This window comes from Sapajus apella, unplaced genomic scaffold (assembly GCF_009761245.1).
Source record: "Sapajus apella isolate SASKATOON/1434 unplaced genomic scaffold, GSC_monkey_1.0 scaffold68, whole genome shotgun sequence".
Lineage (NCBI taxonomy): Eukaryota > Metazoa > Chordata > Mammalia > Primates > Cebidae > Sapajus > Sapajus apella.
Window position 1 is genome coordinate 1332406 of NW_022437008.1, and position 19064 is coordinate 1351469.

The 19064-nt window shown below is 52.2% G+C and overlaps 2 protein-coding genes across 6 annotated transcripts in view; one reads left to right on the forward strand and one right to left on the reverse strand.

Annotated features, from left to right (window-relative positions):
- The window catches only part of CUNH19orf54 (chromosome unknown C19orf54 homolog), a 9161-nt gene extending 3001 nt beyond the window's left edge, over window positions 1-6160 (forward strand). Inside the window, exons 2-7 of one of the 3 annotated variants that reach the window (XM_032248718.1) lie at window positions 1803-1871; window positions 2320-2444; window positions 2788-2917; window positions 3008-3078; window positions 4254-4575; window positions 4608-6160. In XM_032248718.1, coding sequence (XP_032104609.1) covers window positions 1803-1871; window positions 2320-2444; window positions 2788-2917; window positions 3008-3078; window positions 4254-4575; window positions 4608-4680 — 790 coding nt within the window. In that variant the 3' untranslated portion in view covers window positions 4681-6160. Of the gene's footprint in view, window positions 1-1802; window positions 1872-2319; window positions 2445-2787; window positions 2918-3001; window positions 3079-4253 lie in introns of all 3 variants that reach the window. The other 2 variants (XM_032248719.1, XM_032248720.1) reach the window with 2 other exon arrangements.
- Window positions 6161-6245: 85 nt separating this feature from the next.
- Window positions 6246-19064, reverse strand: part of ITPKC (inositol-trisphosphate 3-kinase C) — a 23327-nt gene continuing 10508 nt past the window's right edge. Inside the window, exons 3-7 of one of the 3 annotated variants that reach the window (XM_032248709.1) lie at window positions 17298-17511; window positions 13522-13726; window positions 10142-10243; window positions 9476-9547; window positions 6246-7635 (exon numbers count right to left, since the gene is read on the reverse strand). In XM_032248709.1, coding sequence (XP_032104600.1) covers window positions 7432-7635; window positions 9476-9547; window positions 10142-10243; window positions 13522-13726; window positions 17298-17511 — 797 coding nt within the window. In that variant the 3' untranslated portion in view covers window positions 6246-7431. Of the gene's footprint in view, window positions 7636-7658; window positions 8184-9475; window positions 9548-10141; window positions 10244-13521; window positions 13727-17297; window positions 17512-19064 lie in introns of those variants that run through there. The other 2 variants (XM_032248708.1, XM_032248710.1) reach the window with 2 other exon arrangements.

Consider the following 19064-nt stretch of genomic DNA (forward strand, 5'->3'; position numbering starts at 1 on the left):
AGAGTAGCTGGGATTACAGGCACGTGCCACCATGCCCAGCTAATTTTTTGTATTTTTAGTAGAGACGGGGTTTCACCGTGTTGACCAGAATGGTCTCGATCTCTTGACCTTGTGATCCACCCGCCTCGGCCTCCCAAAGTGCTGGGATTACAGGCTTGAGCCACCGCGCCCCTCGAGGTAGAAACTTTTATTGTCACTGGGTGTGGTGGCTCATGTCTGTAATCCCAGCACTTTGGGAGGCCAAGGTGGGCAAATCACCTGAGGTTGGGAGTTCGAGACCAGTCTGACCAACATGGAGAAACCCCGTCTCTACTAAAAATACAAAATTAGCCAGGTGTGGTGGTGCATGCCTGTAATCCCAGCTACTCGGGAGGCTAAGGCAGGAAAATTGCTTGAACCTGGGAGGAGGAGTTTGCGGTGAGCCAAGATTGCACCATTGCACTCCAGCCTGGGTGACAAGAGCAAAACTCTGTCTCAAAAAAAAAAAAACAAAAAAAAAAAACCTATTATTGTCTCATTTTCCTGATGAGAAAACTGAGGCTCATAGAAGTGAAGCCTCTTAGCCAGTGTGAAAAAGAGGAAGAGTCCAGTTTGAACTCTGGCAGCAGGGCTCCAGGCTGTTTGTTTGTTTGTTTTTGGGACAGGATCTAGCTCTGTTGCCCAGGCTGGAATGCAGTAGCTGGATCACAGCTCACTGAAGCCCAGACTCCGTCTCAAAAAAAAAAAAAAAGGGAATAATAAGCACATTGTTCTGAACCCTGGGGGGGCTGTAGTAACCAAACTGTCTTAAGTGTCCTCCCCCAGGGTACAAAGATTCATTATCAAGGTGATATCTTAGACCTTAAGCATGTTGTTACCTGGTTTTTTTTTGTTGTTGTTGTTGTTTTTCCCAAAGTTAAAGGATTTTCACTGTTGAACAGCTCAAGAAACAGACTTGAAGGGAAAAACAAATCGCAGAATTTGGAACCTGGGCAATATAGCATGACCTCATCTCTACTAAAAATAAAAAGAGTTGGGCATGGTGGCTCACGCCTGTAATCCCAGCGCTTTGGGAGGCCGAGGTGAGCGGATCACCTGAGGTCAGGAGTTCAAAACCAGCCTGGCCAACATGGTGAAACCCAGTTTCTATTAAAAATACAAAATTAGCTGGGCGTGGTGGCACACACCTGTAATCCCAGCTACTCGGGAGGCTGAGGCAGGAGAATTACTTGAACCCAGGAGGCAGAGGTTGCAGTGAGCTGAGATTGTGCTGTTGCATTCCAGCCTGGGCAAAACGAGCGAAACTCTATCTCAAAAATAAAATAAAAAGAATCAGCTTGACATGATGGTACATGCCTATACTCCTAGCTACTCAGGAGGCTGAGGTAGGAGGATCACTTGACCCTGGGAGGTCAATGCTTAAGTGAGCTTTGATTACAGTATTGCCCTCCAGCCTGGGCAACACAGCAAGACCCTGTCTCAAAAAAAAGAGAGTTGGGTATACAGATACCCCTCTGAGAAATTTACTCAGATAAACCTCTCTGGCTCCTGGTTACAAAGTGCCACCCTTTGCTCCTCACCCTTCATTAACTGAGAGAGAACAGGGAGCAGGCAGGCAGGAGGACCATTTCCCACGAACCAGATGAGGAAACTGAGGCTAGGGGAGGGGAAGCCGGTGACTGAACCAGGAACCGCCCTCAGCCTTAGGACAGCCAGGCTGGTGTTTCCTTCATCGTCCCTGGTTGCCCTACTCCCAGCCAGACCTCAAGGTGGGAAGTGCTTCAGAGCTGGCTCCCTGGTGACTGAGCATGGCTTTACTTCAGGTTCCGAGGTGACCTGCAGTGGATCCTCTTCTGTGCAGACCTGCCGTCCCTCATCCAAGAAGGCCCTCAGTACGTGCCCCGATGCGGGACCCGCAGCCTCTTTGCCGCCCTTATTCTCCCTTTGCTGGGCTTCTTAGGGACTGATCAGGAGAAGGGGAGTGGATTTTCCCTGGTGGGGGGAGGAGGGAAGGAATGGGGGAACTTTCCACCCAGGCTCCTGGGTGCCTGCATGGTAAACATAGTTGGAACATCGAATGAGTGAATGAATAAGCCCAGTCCATCTCTGTAACTCCACCTTGGCACCTCCTCCCAGCAAGCTGAGGTGACCTCTCCCCACTCTTCCACCCCCAGCCCTCCAGCCCTGGGCTCTGGCCTTGGCCGTCCTCTCCCCTGAAGGGGAGTCAGGTCTCCCTTGCTGACCTGGGAGACAGGAGGGAACTCCTCCAGGGAAGCAAACCTGTTTCCCCACTCCAGCTTCCCGGTAAAGGGGCTGTGACATAGGCCTGTCTGTCCCCAGATGTGGGCTGGTGGCCTTGTGGATGGCAGGTACTCTCCTGTCACCTCCGAGTGGCGTCCCCCTGGAGAGACTCGTGCAGGTAGCCATGGAAAGAGGCTACACGGCCCAGGGAGAGATGTTCTCAGGTGAGTTGGGTGACCATGTGCTCCGTCACCTCTTCACGAGGCTGGGTGGGGTGCTGACAGCCGAGTCGGGATCTCATTCCATTCTTTGGGCCCTTCCCACTGCCTGGTAGAGCAGAGAGGTTACAAGATGGACTCGAGCTGGCTGCCGGGGTTGCAAAGCCATCTCTGCCACCTCTTTGCTGTGGCCATGGACAAGCCACTGATGCTCTTTGTGCCTCGTTTTCTGCATGTGTACCAAGGGGTGGAAGGTCATGGTGAGGGTGGGAAGTGTCACCCGCTGTGGGAACGCGGTATGGTGCTGGCCGCACACAGCGAGCCCCCTCTGTGTGCCCTCACCCTGCAGTGGCCGACATGGGCAGGCTGGCCCAGGAGGTGTTGGGCTGCCAGGCTAAGCTGCTCTCTGGTGGCCTGGGCGGTCCCAACAGAGACCTCGTCCTGCAGCACCTGGTCACCGGACACCCCCTGCTCATCCCGTATCCAGGGCCTGGGAGGGAGGAGGGCAAGGGTAGCGAAGGGTGGGTCCCAGGGCCACACCATCGTTTTTACCTTAATGCCAGCACCAGCTACGACGAGGATTTCAACCATGAGCCGTGTCAGAGGAAGGGCTATAAGGCCCACTGGGCAGTGAGCGCAGGTGGGTTCCCCTCCTTCATCCCTGCACCCCTCATCGCGGGTCTCCCCGGCCTCCATTAACCCTCCTGACATTCTCATCCCTTGTGCTAGTGCCTCCCCAGCCAGGCTGTGCACTCTCAAGACAAGGACCAGAGCTGGGCATCCCTGTCCCCACAGGACACTTAGCATAGCACCGGGCAGGCTGGGGCCGAGGTGTCCGCCAGCTGGAGCTTCTACAAACAGAAGCTTAGGGCGCAGATTTCAGGATCAAGACAGTCTGGGCTCCAGGCCTGGCCTGGCCACCTCTAGGTTCTATGACTCTGGGCAGGTATCGTCACCTCTCTGGGCCGCTGTTTTCCCTATCTGAAAATTGGGGGTAACAATAGTACCCACCTCATAAGACTGCCTTGTAGGCAGAGCACGGAGCACTCTTGGAACAAGGCTTGGCCAGGCACTGTGGCTCATGCCTGTAATCCCAGCACTTTGGGAGGCCAAGGTGACTGGATCGCTTGAGGTCTGGAGTTTGAGACCAGCCTGGCCAACATGGTGAAACCCTGTCTCTATGAAAAATACAAAAATTAGCCAGGTATGGTGGTGTATGTCTGAAATCCCAGCTACCTGGGAGGCTGAGGCAGGAGAACTGCTTGGACTCAGGAGGTGGAGGTTGCAGTGAGCTGAGATCGCGCCACTGCACTCCAGCCTGGGCAACAGAGCAAGATTCCATCGCAAAAAAACAAAAAAATGGCTTGGCATGTGACATCTCTGTAAGCATTACCAGCACCATCTTCCTCATTCTGCCTGCCTGAAAGAATACCAGGTTGGTCCATGTCAGGAGGTCTGGGGTCCGGGGGAGGCTCTGCTCAGCCTCTTTATGGCTGTGTGGCCTTGCCAGCTCATCCTGGAGCCTCTCTTCCCTGGACAGCTGGGGATGACCGGGTGACCACATGTGTTCCATCTAATGCTGCCTCCCCACTTCCCTGTGCTGTCAGGCCAGGCAAGGCAAGACTTAAAACGCCTACAGCTTTGGAGCCAGATGCCGTGGTGGGTCCAAATCCCAACTCCACTGGCTGCCACTAATGTTACTGTAACCTAGGAATGGAAGCCGCACCACCCTGGAGGGCTGGGAGGGGGTGGAACTTAGCGTGCAGCTGGTCCTGGCTCAGTCACTGCCACTCACCAACTCCTCCTCTCCCCCAGGGATCCTGCTGGGTGTTCCCGCTGTTCCAGGTCTCGGCTACACTGAAGACCCCGAGCTGCCGGGCCTATTCCACCCAGTGCTGGGCGCGCCCTGCCAGCCACCATCCCTGCCAGAGGAGAGCTCCCCGGGAGCTGTCTACCTGCTGTCTAAGCAGGGCAAGAGTTGGCACTATCAGCTGTGGGACTACGACCAAGTCCGGGAGAGCAACCTGCAGCTGACGGACTTCTCGCCCTCGCGGGCCACTGACGGCCGGGTGTATGTAGTGCCGGCGGGTGGGGTGCGGGCTGGCCTCTGCGGCCAGGCTCTGCTCCTCAGACCGCAGGGCTGCAGCCATTAGCCAGGGCTGCGGTCCCGGGCTGCAGCCTAGCTCAGTCACCATTTGAAGTGTGCCGCCACTTCTCTACGTGTGATGACCCCAAGGTCTGAGCTGGGTCTCGGGCCTCCAGCCAAGGGATCCTTCATCAGGACCACCCCTGCTCCATCTCTTCCAGGCCTGGGCATTGTCCCAACCTCAGGGCCACCCCCTGCAGGACCCTGCGTCTGCATATCCCATCTGAATGTCACAGCGGTCTGTTTCTCACTGGGGACCGCCTCTGTCACCTCACTAGATATCTAAGAAGCCTCCTGCCTGGGCCCTCTGCTGCTCACAGGACAGGGACACTACACTGTGCCAGCCTCAGCTCACCCCTCCTTAGCCCAGGCTCTTCCTCATGCTTGCCCCCTGCCAGTCATACTGGCTTTTCAGATCCCCGGAGCATTGGGTCCATCCTCCAGCCCTCTGCTGCGGATCACTCCCTAACTTCTGCATCGGGGCTCAGGTATCACTACCTCAGGGACTAGTCAGCCCCAGTCTAGGCACCCCTCCCCACCTCACATCCTCACTGTTTTAAAACCCATCTGAGAGCAGTTAACTGCGTCAGTCCCTCTGTGTTAACTCTGCAGATCTGGCAGCCCTGTAAGGGGGGTGCTAGATGCCCCCCATTTGACAGATGGCAGGACTGAGGCCTGGAGAGGTGGAATCGCTGGCCTAGGGTCACATGACTAGCAAGTGGCAGGGTCAGGATTCAAGCTAGGTAGTCAGTGTCTCAGCCAGGTTGTGTCCTGGCTCCCTGATCATTATGGTGCTGACCACAAACTTCTCTATCCACCCACACAAATATCTAGTAAGTGTGTGTGATTACTAGTTTTGTGAATACCTGCCCCCTCCACTCTGAAATAGGAGGAACAGGCCTGTCTTGATCACTGCTCTGTCCCTAATTGAGCCAGTCTCATTTAGGGAAACTGTACAGTGCCATATTTCCTTTTTTTGTTTTTTTGAGACAGAGTCTCGTTCTGTCGCCCAGGGTGGAGTGCAGTGGTGCAATGTCAGCTCATTGTAGCCTCCACCTCCCAGGTTCAAGCGATTCTCCTGTCTCCGCCCCGCAAGTAGCTGGGACTACAGGCATGCGCACACCATGCCTGACTAATCCTTTGTATTTTTTGTAGAGATGGGGCTTTGCCATGTTGTCCAGGCTGGTCTGAAACTCCTGACCTCAGGTGATCCATGCCTCAGCCTCGCAAAGTGCTGAGATTACAGGTGTGAGCCCCCTCACCCAGCTACAGTGCAGTGTTTCTAACCAGTGACAGGGTAAAGAGGATGTGTGTCACCATCCCAGCCCTGATCAGCCTGCCTGTGCATCCCCCATCCCAGCCAGGGCTTGGAGCAGCCTTGGTCACCACTGTGTCCCCTGCATTGTCCGATACATCCAGGCACAAGAATAGCTGCCGAGGTACAGATCTGCTGAGTGAGTGAAGTGGCCTGCTCGGAGCCTGCCTCTTTCCCACACTGCTTGTTATCTTGTTACTCCACCCAGCACTTTTGCCGAAATACACTCCAGATGCAAAAGAAAAAGCTTCATGACATTGACTCTGAATGTCCTGTTTATTGGGGTGTCGTCATGGGCGGGAGGCTCAGCAGAGCTATTCTGCCTCCTGCTTCCAGTACTACCCCGTCCAGCAACTGCCTCATATAAATAAGTATCAGGATGGTCAGTAGAAAAGGAGAGCGTCCCCTCGGCCCTGGAAGACAGTGTGGGAGCTTCAGCTTAGGGAAGAGGTAGGTACCTGTCCGCCAGCCCAGCCTCGTGGGCCAGGAAGACCTAGCTGTGGGTGCTGCAGGAGGGGGATGGAGGGGCTGTTAGCCACACCCCAGGGTTCTACAGTCTTTGGTTTGGACCAGGCTGCAGGCCAGGGTTGTGGCCGGCAGCCCCACCCACCCTGGCCTCTGACACATACCCTGTGCTTTTCCCTGCAGGGGCCTGGGATTGGATGGGGTCCTGAGCGCAGCAGCTCTGAGAGGCAGGGGGAAGCCTGCTTTCCCTGCCTCCCAACCTCTTTTCTGCCACTGCTGTTGGCTGAGAAAGGAGAGAGAAGCCTGAGGCCGGATCCGATGTGCAGAGGAGCAAGTTTCTGCTGGCGCAGTGCTGGCACGGTAGCTGGTATGTGGCTGTGGTTTGGGTCTGCAGGAGGTCAGCAGAGTCCTCTGAGGAACACGGAGAATCCCACAGGGCCATGGCAGGGCAGGACCTCAGTGAACTGTGCCCGCCCAGAGGTCTCAGCCCTCAGGCTGCGTCCAGTCCCATAAGATAATGCCCTCTGGGCCTTTTGTTGCTCAGCACTCAAATGGATCCCCAGTGAAGGCACAGGACTGTCACTTTCCCCAAATGGTCCAGTGGTGCCTCGTTCCGTTCACCAATGATGCTTGACCCAGTCCCCGGCCTCAGCTAACCGGCAGCCTGGAGGCTGACAGGGAGGCCGATCATAGGTGATTCATGTAGCCTTAGGCCCCCGTCACGCTGTCCCTCTGACATCTGAACTGAGTGCTCTCAGGGCAGCATGCTTTTGCTGTGGCCTCTGGCAGCCCCTCAGAAACTTTCCCGGCAGATCAGAGGACCCCGTTCTAGTTTTTCTGACTCACTGCCTCATCATGTTCCTTCCAGGTCCCCACAGCCCCTGCATCATGATGGGCCAGGTGCTCCCTGGTCTCCCAAGGCCCCTCAGACCCTTCCACATTAGTCTCATGTGGCACATGACAACCTCTCCCGTCCCTGGCCAACCTCAGGCCCCCCATGGCATCTCGGGACTCCTCCAGCCAGACTGGTGCCATCCAATTAGTAAACCTGGCGGTGGCGGAGCAGCTCAGCTCTGTGCCAGCCCCTGCAGGAGGTGGATCATGTTGTCCAGGCCCCAGAGGTAGCCATCCTCACGGTTGCCCTCAGCCCAGGGCAGCCTGTGGGTGAGTGTCTGGTGGTCAGGCAAGGCCACCGTCTTGCCGAAGTCGATCATCCAGACCTTGGCCAGGCCGGTGTGGTCATGCACGAAGAGGAGGGAACTGCCCACCACCTGCCGGGGGAAGAGATGGGAGGTTAGGGGAGGAGCAGGTGCTGGCTAAGGTCCTCTGCTGACAGGTAGCAGAGCAGGGTGGCTGACAGCATGAACCCTGGAGCCTTGGCTGCCTGAGTTCAGATCCTGGCTATGCCACCTCCTGGCTATGCAGCCTTGGGCAGGTGTCTTAACCTCTCTGTGGTTTTGCGTCCTCACAGTCCAAGTGAGAGGAATAGACTTAGTTCCCTCCGCCCGTGGTTTCATTTTCTTTGGTTTTAGTTACTCTCAGTCAACTGCAGTTCAAAAATATTAAATTTATTCCAGAAATAAACAATTGGTAAGTCTTTACTTGCACAGTGTTGTAAGTACTGTGCTGAAATCTGGTTCCATCCTGCTCTGTCCCACCTGGGATGGGAAGCATCCCTTTGTCCAAGCAATCCTCCTGCCTCGACTTCCCAAACTGCTGGAATTATAGGCATAAGCCACTGTGCCTGGCCTTTACTAAGCCAGAGCGCAAACTCAAATGCCTTCAGGACCCAGAATGAGTGAAGACAGCCTGGTAAAGACTAAAGAATTGGAATGCTGGTCGTGGTAAGGCACACTTGTAGTTCCAGCGACAGGAAGCCAAGACAGGAGGATCACTTGAACCCAGGAGATTGACGCTATAGTTAGCTATGATCATGCCACTGCACTCCAGCCTGGGCAACAGAATGAGATCCTGACTCTGACAAAAAAATTTTTTAAAAAAACTAGAAATTGGATAATGCCTTCACCTAGAAAGAAACAGCAACTTCCCAGGCCCCGTGGACTGCTACTGATAATTGGTTTCCTTTTCTGTAGAATGGGGATAACGGTACCAGCCCCTGCTCATTGGGTGCTTGGCAGTCAGCTCTCAGTAGACGCCGTTTTAATTTAATTAAGTTAATTAATTTTTTGGGACAGAGTTTTGCTCTTGTTGTCCAGGCTGGAGTGCAATGGCAAGATCTCGACTCACTGCAACCTCCATCTTCATCTTCCCAGGTTCAAGCGATTCTTCTGCCTCAGTCTCCCGAGTAGCTGGGATTATTGGTATATGCCACATACCTGGCTAATTTTGTATTTTTAGTAGAGACGGGGTTTCTCCATGTTGGTCAGTCTGGTCTCGAACTCCCGATCTCAGGAGATCCACCTGCCTCAGCCTCCCAGAGTGCTGGGATTACAGGCGTGAGCCACCGCGCCTGGCCTTATTTTTTATTTTTTTGTAGAGACAGGGTCTCATTATGTTGCCCAGGCTGCTCTCGAACTCCTGGGTTCAAGTCAGCCTCCTGCCTCAGCCTCCCAGAGTGCTGGGACTATAGGCATGGGCCACCACACCTGGTCTATCTTATTTTATGTTTCTTTTTGAGACAGTGTTTCACTCTTGTTGCCCAGGCTGGAGTGCAAACGGCCTCCCAAAGTGCTGGGATTACAGGTATGAACCATGCCTGCTTTATTTTTTGAGATAGGGTCTTGCTCTGTCACCCAGACAAAAGTACAGTGGCATGATCACAGCTCACTGAACCCTCAACCTCTGGGGCTCAAGCACTTCTCCAGCCTCAGCCTCCCGAGTATCTGGGACCACAAGTGCACACTACCCCACCAGGCATTTTTTTCTTTTTTAATAGAGATGGGGTCTTGCTATGTTGCCCAGGCTGGTCTTGGCACTCCTGGGCTCCAGCAAGCCTCCTACCTTGGCCTCCCAAAGTGCTGGTATTACAGGTGTCGGCCACCACGCCCAGCCCCTTTTTATATCTTTGACCTGTCATTCATCAATGATTTCCACTCTATGCACCTGGACCCCAACACCCCCACATCCACCCATGGCGGCCAGCGCTCGCACCTCGTGGGTTTTGAAGAAGGGGGAGATCTCCAGAGCTTCACGAAGTTCTTCTAGGCGTGCCACGTACTTTTGCTGTGTGACAGGGAGGGTTCTTTGGTTAGCATGGGGACCCACCTTGAGCTCTCACCTCACCCCCTGCCCCCAAAGACGTAGGCAGGCTCTAGCCAGGAAGGAAGAGGGGAGCCACGGGGAAGACAGGGTGGAGGAGTGAGGGCTTGGATTCATCAAGGTGGCACGGACAATAGTGGTGGATTCCATGAATTTCTACTCCCATTCGGAGGTGGAGTCTGTCTCCCGGACCCTTCAATCCAGGCTGGGTCACAAGACTTGCTGAATAGCAGAGATGACGGTGGCCATTCTGAGCCCAGGCATCAAGAGGCCTTGCATTTTCACTTGTTCTCTTGGCAAGTGAAACAAGTGAGAACAAGCCCAGGCCATCCTGCTGTCGAGAGACATGTGGCCAAGTCATGAGCCAACCAGCAGAGCTGGGAGCAGGGCCACCCTGGACCAGCCAGCCTTGCCAAGCCACCAGCTGACCTCAGACTGAGCAAAGCCAGCCAGTATCAGTCCAGCCCCGCCCAAAGCAGAAGCCCACAGGCTTTGGAGCAAGAATAAATGGTGGCTGTCTTAAGCTGCTACATTCTGGGACATGGGTGTCCCGCTCACCAGGATTACGTGGTCTCCATCCACGAAGTCCTCCAGCACCTTCGTCACCTGCTCCAGTGCCTGTGTCTTCTTGAAGTTGGTGTTGCAGGTCCCATCTGCTTTCTGCAGGGCAGGGTGTGGAGGGACAGGGTCATGGCATTTTCCTTCCCATACCCAATACCCAGCAACCTCAAATACCTCCCAGGAGGCCAGGCGTGGTGACTCATGCCTGTAATCTCAGTGCTTTGGGAGGCCGAGGTGGACAGATCACTTGAGGTCAGGAGTTCAAGACCAGCCCGGGCAACATGACAAAGCCTTGTCTCTACAAATTTGCAAAAAATTAACCAGGTGTGGTGGGCGCCTGTAATACCAGCTACTCAGGAGGCTAAGGCAGGAAAATCGCTTGAACCTGGGAGGCAGAGGTTGCAGTGAGCAGAGATTGCGACACTGCATTCCAGCCTGGGCAACAGAACAAGACTCTGTCTCAAAAAAAAAAACAACTTCCCAGGGCCAACCACCTGCCTGCACGATTGCTGCCCAAGGAAGAGGCCGGCCTGCCTGCTCAACTCAGCCCCAGGTTACATGCCTGTGCCTCAGTCCTTCCACACCCTTCCAATTTTGAACCTCCCGGTGGAACCCATCTAGCAAAGTGGGCTTTGGAGGAGGGGGTGGAGCTGGCTTTGAATTGTAGCTCTGGTCTTTTCTAGGTGGGCGGTCCTAAGTCACTTCACCTGCCTCAGTCTCAGTTTCCTCATCTGGAAAATGGGAATTGTGTTGGTGTCTACTTGCTAAGGCTGGTGTAAGGATTAGAGGACATCGGGTGTGTAGGATGCACAGCACAGTGCCCGGCATATAGTTATTTGAGACTAATGAAACTAACATTATTTGTTATGTTTGAGAGGGGCTCAGAGAAGCCACCTAAGTCATCTGCCACGCTGTGCCAGGTGCTACAGGGGAACTTGGCAATAGAGGGTAACAGGACAGACACAGTCAGATGAGGGAGGCAGACCATGATTAAGATCATCGCAAAGGAAGATAAGAATAATGAAAGAGAATAAGGAGCTATGAGGAGGCGAAGAGGGGATGCTGATCTAGTAGAATGAAAATCAGGGAGGGCTTCCCTGAGGAGGCAAAATTTGAAAGGAGACAGAAAAATGACTGAGAATCAACCAGGGGACATAGTGGGAAGAGACCAGGGTGTGGTGGCATGCACCTGTGGTCCCAGCTACTCAGGAGGCCAAGGTAAGGGGATCACTGGAGCTTCAGAGATTGAGGCTGCAGTGAGCTGTGATCGTGCCACTGCACTCCAGCCTGGGCAACAGAGCGAAATGACAGAGCGAAACCTCATCTCAATCAATCAATCAATAAGAGCATTCCTGGCAGAGGGGTGCAGAGGCCTTGTGGCAGGAAAAAGCAGGCCCATTTCAAGGAAATGAAAGTGCTTCACTGTGCCTGAAGGTACACAAAGAGAATGAGAGGAATGAGAGGCCGGGCGCGGTGGCTCACGCCTGTAATCCCAGCACTTGGGAGGCTGAGGCAGGCAGATCACTTGAGGCCAGGAATTCAAGATCAGCTTGGCCAACATAGTGAAACCCCATCTCTGTTAAAAATACAAACGATTAGCCAGGCGTGATAGTGCATGCCAGTAATTGCACTGAGTCGGGAAGCTGAGGTGGGAGAATTGCTTAAACCCGGGAGGTGGAGGTTGCAGTGAGTTGAGGTTGTGCCGTGGCACTCTAGCCTGGGTGACAGTGAGACTCCGACTCAAAAAGAAAAGAGAAGAATGAGGGAGAGACGAAGCTATATCCCAGAGGGCCCTACAGGCTGTGGAACTTTGCTGGTTTTGAACAGGAAAATGGCAGGGTCAGATCCGAAAAAGGCATTCTCACACATGGCTGGTAGGATGTGCAGCGGCATAACACCGATAGTGGAAGTTTGGTCATCTCTAGCAAATTGCTACGCCTTTAGTCTTTGGCCAGTAGTGCTGCTTCTGGAAATCTGATCTACAGCTAAATCTGCATACTTGCAAAATGTTTTATGTACAATGTGATTCTTTGAGGCCTGGTAATGGCAAAAAATGGAAATAACCCAGGTGTCTGTCTATAGGGTACCATGGCACATTCACAAAGAGAGTGTGACATAACTGTGGGGAAAAAAAAAAAAGCAGTAAGAAAGAGGAGGCTGTCTAGGGAATGATGTGGAAAACTCTCCAGGTTGTTACAATTTCTTTTTTTTTTTTTTGAAATGAAGTCTTGCTCTGTCGGTGTAGTGGCGTGATCTCAGCTCACTGCAATCTCTGCCCCCCAGGTTCAAGCGATTCTCCTGCCTCAGCCTCCCGAGTAGCTGGGACTACAGGTATGCACCACCATGCCCAGCTAATTTTTGTATTTTTAGTAGAGACGAGGTTTTTCTATCTCTTGACCTTGTGATCTGCCCACCTCGGCCTCCCAAAGTGCTGGAATTAAGGCATGAGCCACCGCGCCCAGTCCAGATGTTACTATGAAGTGAAAAGAACAAAGTAGTAATCAGTATGCATACTGAGGGACATTTAGGATATATAACTGCATTTACTTGCAGTGTCAGGAAGAAACACAAGAAACTCGTAAAGTGGTTCCCCACGAGCAGGCAGAGAAGGGACAGAATGGGGAGGACAACAGCAGGGTTGGGAGAGAAATTTCTCCACATTTACCCTTTTATAATATTATTTGACTTTTGAACTATGTGACTAGCTATTCAAGCAATTTTTTTTCTTCTAGAAAGCAGAGGTTCCCTATGTTACCCAGCTTAGTCCTGAACGCCTCCTGGCCTCAAGCAATCCTCCTGCCTTGGCCTCCAAGACTGCTGGGATTACAGGCATGAGCCACCATACGTGACCTATTCAAACAATTATATTTAATTTTCCAAAGAAAAAGGAATACAGTAGCTGGGCATAGTGGTGCATGCCTATAATCGCAGATACTTGGGAGGCTGAGGCAGGAGAATCGCTTAAACCCGGGAGGCAGAGGTTGTGGTAAAAAAAAAAAAAAGAAAGAAAAAGGAATGCCGAAGGAAAAAGAGAAACCTCCATAGCTGGGGGAAAGGGGTCCCTCCAGCTCTTGTGCTGCAGGGAGATCAGGGCCGGCACACCGAGGGAGATGGAGGCAGGAGAAGAAGGGGCTGGACTAGGATGTGACCATGAAGAAGGAGAGAAGAAAAAGATGGACTCAGGAGATACTCAGGCAGACAGATAAACAGAACATGGGTTCTGATGGGTGTGGGGGTAAGAGAGGCTGGGCCGCCCCAGCCCCAGCCTTTCATCCCCTGCTGTCTCCCATACTCTCTCCCTGCTTTCCCCAAGAAGCCCTGCCTGGGATCTGGCTCTAGGCCTTCCTGGGACAGGACAGGCCGCTCCTGGCCCTCACCTTAATGCCCTCGATCCGGAAGCCCAGGGTGGAGGTGGAGCTCACGGTTTCCCTCCACTGCATGTAGCGGGGCTTGGTGACCGCACCCTGGGCATGCTCCTCAGGGGTAGGGGCCCCAGGGTCCACAGCTACCATCTTCTCATACATGTCCTTCCGGGGACGGGGACGCTCCCGTGCCTTCACCAGCTCCTCTTCCAGGTAGGTCCTGAGCACACAGAGGATGTGACAAAGGAAATTGTGACAAAGCTGGAGGGCTTATCCTTCCTGATATTGAGACATAAAGCCACAGTGTGGCACAAGAATGGGCAGATCGATGCACGGAATACAAGAGTCCACAGGGACACACACTGCAAGTCGTGCAGTTTATGACAACACACTGCAATTCAGTGGGGAAAGGGAAGTCTAGTCTTGTCTTTTTTTTTTTTTTGAGTCGGAGTTTGGCTCTTGTTACCCAGGCTGGAGTGCAATGGCACAATCTTGGCTCACCGCAACCTCCGCCTCCCAGGTTCAAGCAATTCTCCTGCCTCAGCCTCCCGAGTAGCTGGGATTACAGTCCCCCCACCACCACACCCATCTAATTTTGTATTTTAGTAGAGACGAGATTCTCCCGACCTCAGGTGATCCACCCACCTAGGCCTCCCAAAGTGCTGAGATTACACCTCGCCAGGCTGGGAAGTCTTTTCAATAAAAGGCACTGGGTCAACAGGATATCCATATTGATCCCTACCTCCCCAACACATAAACATTAATTCTAGCCAGATTGTAGGTCTAAATGTAAAAGCTAAAACAATAAAGCTTGTAGAAGAAAACGTATTTGCATGAGCTTGGAGTACGAAAAGATTTCTTAAACACAAAGAGAAAAACTGACAAACTGGACTGAAAGGTAAGGCCAGGTGCTCATGTCTATAATCCCAGGACTTTTGGAGGCCAAGACAGGAGGTTCATTTGAGCCCAGGAGGTTAAGATCAGCCTGGGCAACATAGCGAGACCCTGTGTGGTGTTAGTTAAGATGTATTTTGGTTTTCGTCCATGGTTCCTGGCTCGTAACTCCCATAGCCCTTGCTATAATCTTGCTGGGATTACAGGTGTGATTACCTGCGTCAGGCCTTTTTTTTGGCGGGGGCTGGGGGAGGGAGTGCGGAGTATTGCTCTGTTGCCCAGGCTAGAGTACAGTGGCGTGATCTTGGCTCACTGCAACCTCTGCCTCTCAGGTTCAAGCGCTCCTCCCACCTCAGCCTCCTGAGTAGCTGGAATTATAAGACTGCACCACCACGCCTGGCAAATTTTTGTATTTTTTTAGTAGAGTCAGGGTTTCATCACGTTGCCCAGGCATGTCTTGAGCTTCCAGCCTCAAGTGATCCACCCGCCTCAGTCTCCCAAAGTGCTGGGATTATAGGCCTGAGCCACCCCGCCCGGCCACAATCTTTTATTATTATAATGTGGGGTGTGTTAGACCTCAAGAAACCACAATCTCTCTGATCTTCTTCTGCCCTCCTTTCACCTGCCCCAAGGCAGGACTCACCTGCCCCAAGGCAGGACTCTTTCCCCACCTTCCTGCCTGGGGTCTTAGGACCCTCCCCAGAGAGGGTCCCACTCTATACCCTGGGGGAAGGAGTGCTGGTGTCCTAAAACCTCCATTAAAACCCAAGGACTGGTTCCTTGAGGGTGGTGCACCCAGGGAGGGTGTGGAAGCTCTGCGGCCCTTCCCCCATCCCTCGCCTTACACATCTCTTCATCTTTTCCAGTATCCTTTGTTGCAGCACCCGACCTTTTTGGCACCAGGGACTGGTTTCATGGAAGACAGTTTTTCCCACGGACTGTGAGGGGGATGGTTTCTGGATGAAACTGTTCTACCTCAGGTCATCAAGCATTGGTTAGATTCTCATAGGAGCGGGCAATCTAGGTCCCTGGCAGGCACAGTTCACAGTAGGGTTCACCCTCCCGGAATCTCCTGCCGCAACTGGTCTGAGAGGAGGTAGAGTTCAGGTGGTAATGCTCGCTGGCCTCCTACTGTGGGGCCCCGTTCCTAAGAGGCCACTGACCGGTACTGGTCCATGGTCCGGGGGTTGGGGACCTCTGCTTTATAGTAAACCAGTAAAGTTAAGTGTTTCCCTGAGTTCTTTGAGCCACTCCAGCAAATTAATTGAACCCAAAGAGGAGGTCATGGGTTGGAGCCAATCAGTCGGAAGTTCAGGAGGCCTGGACTTGTGACTGGTGTCTGTGTCTGGGGGCAGTCTTGGGGACTGAGCCCCCAACCTGTGGGATCTGACATTATTTCCAGGTAGATTGAATTGGAGGGCACCCAACTGGCATCCATTGCTTGGTGTGTGGGATTAAAAAATCTATACATGGCCAGGCACAGTGGCTCACGCCTGTAATCCCAGCACTTTCAGAGGCCGACGCGGGTGGATCACCTAAGGTCAGGAGTTCAAGACCAGCCTGGCCAACATGGTGAAACCCCGTCTCTACCAAAAACACACAAATTAGCTGGGTGTGATGACAGGCGCCTGTAATCCCGGCTACTTGGGAGGCTGAGGCAGGAGAATTGCTTGAACCTGGGAGGCGGAGGTTGCAGTGAGCTGAGATGGAGCCACTGGACTCCAGCCTGAGTGACAAGAACAAAACTTTGTCTCAAAAAAAAAAAAAAACCAAACAAATAAAAACCTCTACATATCTGGCCACAGAAGTCTTCTGTGCTGTCATTGTTGTGGCAGTGGTATGAGAGTAGAGGAAAAACATGGTTTCAGAGTTTTTCCTAATCAGCCTATCTCTACAAAAAAAACTGAAAATTAGCTAGGCGTGACGGTATGTGCCTATGGTCCCAGCGACTCAGGGGGCAGAAGTAGGAGGATCACTTGTGCTCAGGAGTTCAAGACCAACTGGGCAGCACAGGGAGATGTCTCTACAAAAAATAAAAAATAGCCAGGCCTGGTGGCGCATATCCATAGCTCCAGTTACCCTGGAGACTACGGTGAGGGGAACACCTGAGCCCAGGAGTTCACGGCTACAGTGAGCTGTGATCACACTACTGCACCTCGGCCAGGGCAACAGAGTGAGACTGTCTCAAAAAAAAATGATAATAAAAATGCTATTTTTGTTTATCAAAAGATGTTTATCAAAAGACTATTAAAAGACTGAAACGGGAGAGTTGGAGAGTGAGAAAATGTGTGTGTGTGAGTGTGTGTGTGTGTGTGTGTGTGTGTGTGTGTGTGTGTGTGTAGGGGGGATTATAGGCGTGAGCCACTGCGCCCAGCTTGCGAGAACAATTAGAGTCCACTTCTTGCAGACCGGGCATGGTGGCTCACACCTGTAATCCCAGCACTCTGGGAGGCCAAGGCAGGCAGATCATCTGAGGTTGGGAGTTTGAGACCAGCCTGGCCAACATGGTAAAGCCCCATCTCTACTAATAATACAAAAATTAGCCAGGTATGGCGGCAGGCGCCTGTAATCCCAGCTACTTGGGAGGTTTATGTCGGAGAATCGCTTGAACCCAGGAGGTAGAGGTTGCAGTGAGCCAAGATTGCACCAAGATTGCACTCCAGCCTGGGTGACAGAGTAAGACTCTGTCTCAAAGGAAAAAAAACAGAGAGATACTATTCCAAACCCATTGGAATGGCTTAAGTTAATAAAACAGTACCAAGTACCGGTGAGAATCTGGGATGACTGGGAAAACTGGAACACTCATACATGGTGGTGGGAAGCTACACTGGTCCAACCACTTGAAAAATGGACTGGGTACTATTTTCAATAATGCCCACCCCCTGCCCCAGCCCCACCTGCTGCCCATCTTGCAGTCCATAATGGAGGGGCCCTCGAAGTCGGCCAGGAGGTCTTCCATCTGGTTGAAGGTCTGGCCATCCTGCAGCACCACGCCATAGTAGGCAGGCACGAAAGGCTGCAGCGGGTCTTTCATCAGCTGTTCCAGGCTGCGCTGCTCACATTGACAGAAACGTTTCAGAATCCGACCATCCTCTCCTGCCTGGAAGTTACCTAAGGACGGTAGAATCAATGTGAGGATGAGAAACTGGATCTGAAAGAGAACCTCCCCCGAGCTCCCTGTTGGCATCAGATCCTGGCCACCATTGTCTTCCCTGGCCCTCCTGCAATGCTCTCTCTCCCTGCAGTTCTTAAGAGTCTTGGCCAGGGGTTGGTAAGGAAAGGGCCAATTTCTGTTCTCTATTGCTTAAACAAAGTCCTGTTCCCAGCAGGTGGTGTCTTCATTTGTTTTGTAATTTTTGATTGTACAAGTGTGATCATCTGTGGGAATTCTGTGAGATCTAGGTCCAGAGCGTCACTCTCCAGAGTGGATTTGCATTTGCTGCTGCCTGGAGTCCCCAGGTGCTAACAACCAGGGCCTAATTAAGTTAATTTATAGATCAAGCATTTCCTGGACCATGCAGATAGTGTAGATTAAAATTTCTAATTTCTTCTTGTGGCAAGCTGTATTTTCAGATTATATATATATATAAATATATATATTTGGATCACGCCTGTAATCCCAGCACTTTGGGAGGCCGAGGTGGGTGGACCACAAGGTCAGGAGATGGAGACCATCCTGGCCAACATGGTGAAACCCCGTCCTATGTTGGCCCGTCCTATGTTGGCCAGGCTGGTCCCAAACTCCTGACCTCGTGATCCGCCCACCTGGGCCTCCCAAAGTGCTGAGATCACAGGCACGAACCCAGATTATATTTTCTTTTTCTTTTTTTTTTATTTGAGAGGATCTCACTCTGTCACCCAGGCTGATATGTAGTGGTGCAATCATAGCTCACTGCAGCCTCAAGCTCCTAGACTCAGGTGATCCTCCCACCTCAGCCTCCAGGGTAGCTGGGACTACAGATATGCACCACCACACCCAGCTAATTTTAAAAACAATTTTGTAAAGTTGGGTAGACTGGGTGTTGCTATGTTGCCGAGGCTAGTCTCAAACTCTTGGCCTCAACTGATTCTCCCATCTCAACCCCCCAAAGTGCTGTGATTATGCCCAGCCTGGATTACATTTTCCAAAGTTGGCTACAACAGTATCTCCTGACCCACTCTGGAGAGGATCAGAGTGATCCTGCTATTCTAGAATTTTCCCATTAAGAAGTGTACCCTAATTACTCTCCCAAGCTGGGTGCAGTGGCTCATGCCTATAATCTCAACACTCTGGGAAGTTGAAGTGGGAGTATCCTTTGAAGCCAGGAGTTCAAGGCTGCAGTGAGCTATGGTTGCACCACTGCATTCCAGCCTGGGCAACAGAGTGAGACCCTATCTCAAAATTAAATGAATAAATAAAAAATATTTCAGATGGCAGGACCATCTGAGACCCCAGCCAATAGCCAGCATCAACCACCAGGCATGTAAGGGAATGAACCTCTAAAAGTTTTCAGCTTGCAGCCTCCAAGTGTCCCTAGCTGAGTTCCTAGATATTTTGGAGCAGTGACAAGCCATCCCTGCCATCCTGTCTGAATTGCTCACCCCAAACTTGTCAGGTTAATAAAATGGTTGTTTTATTCTACTAAGTTTTTTTTTTTTTTTTTTTTTTTTTTTTTTTTTTTTTT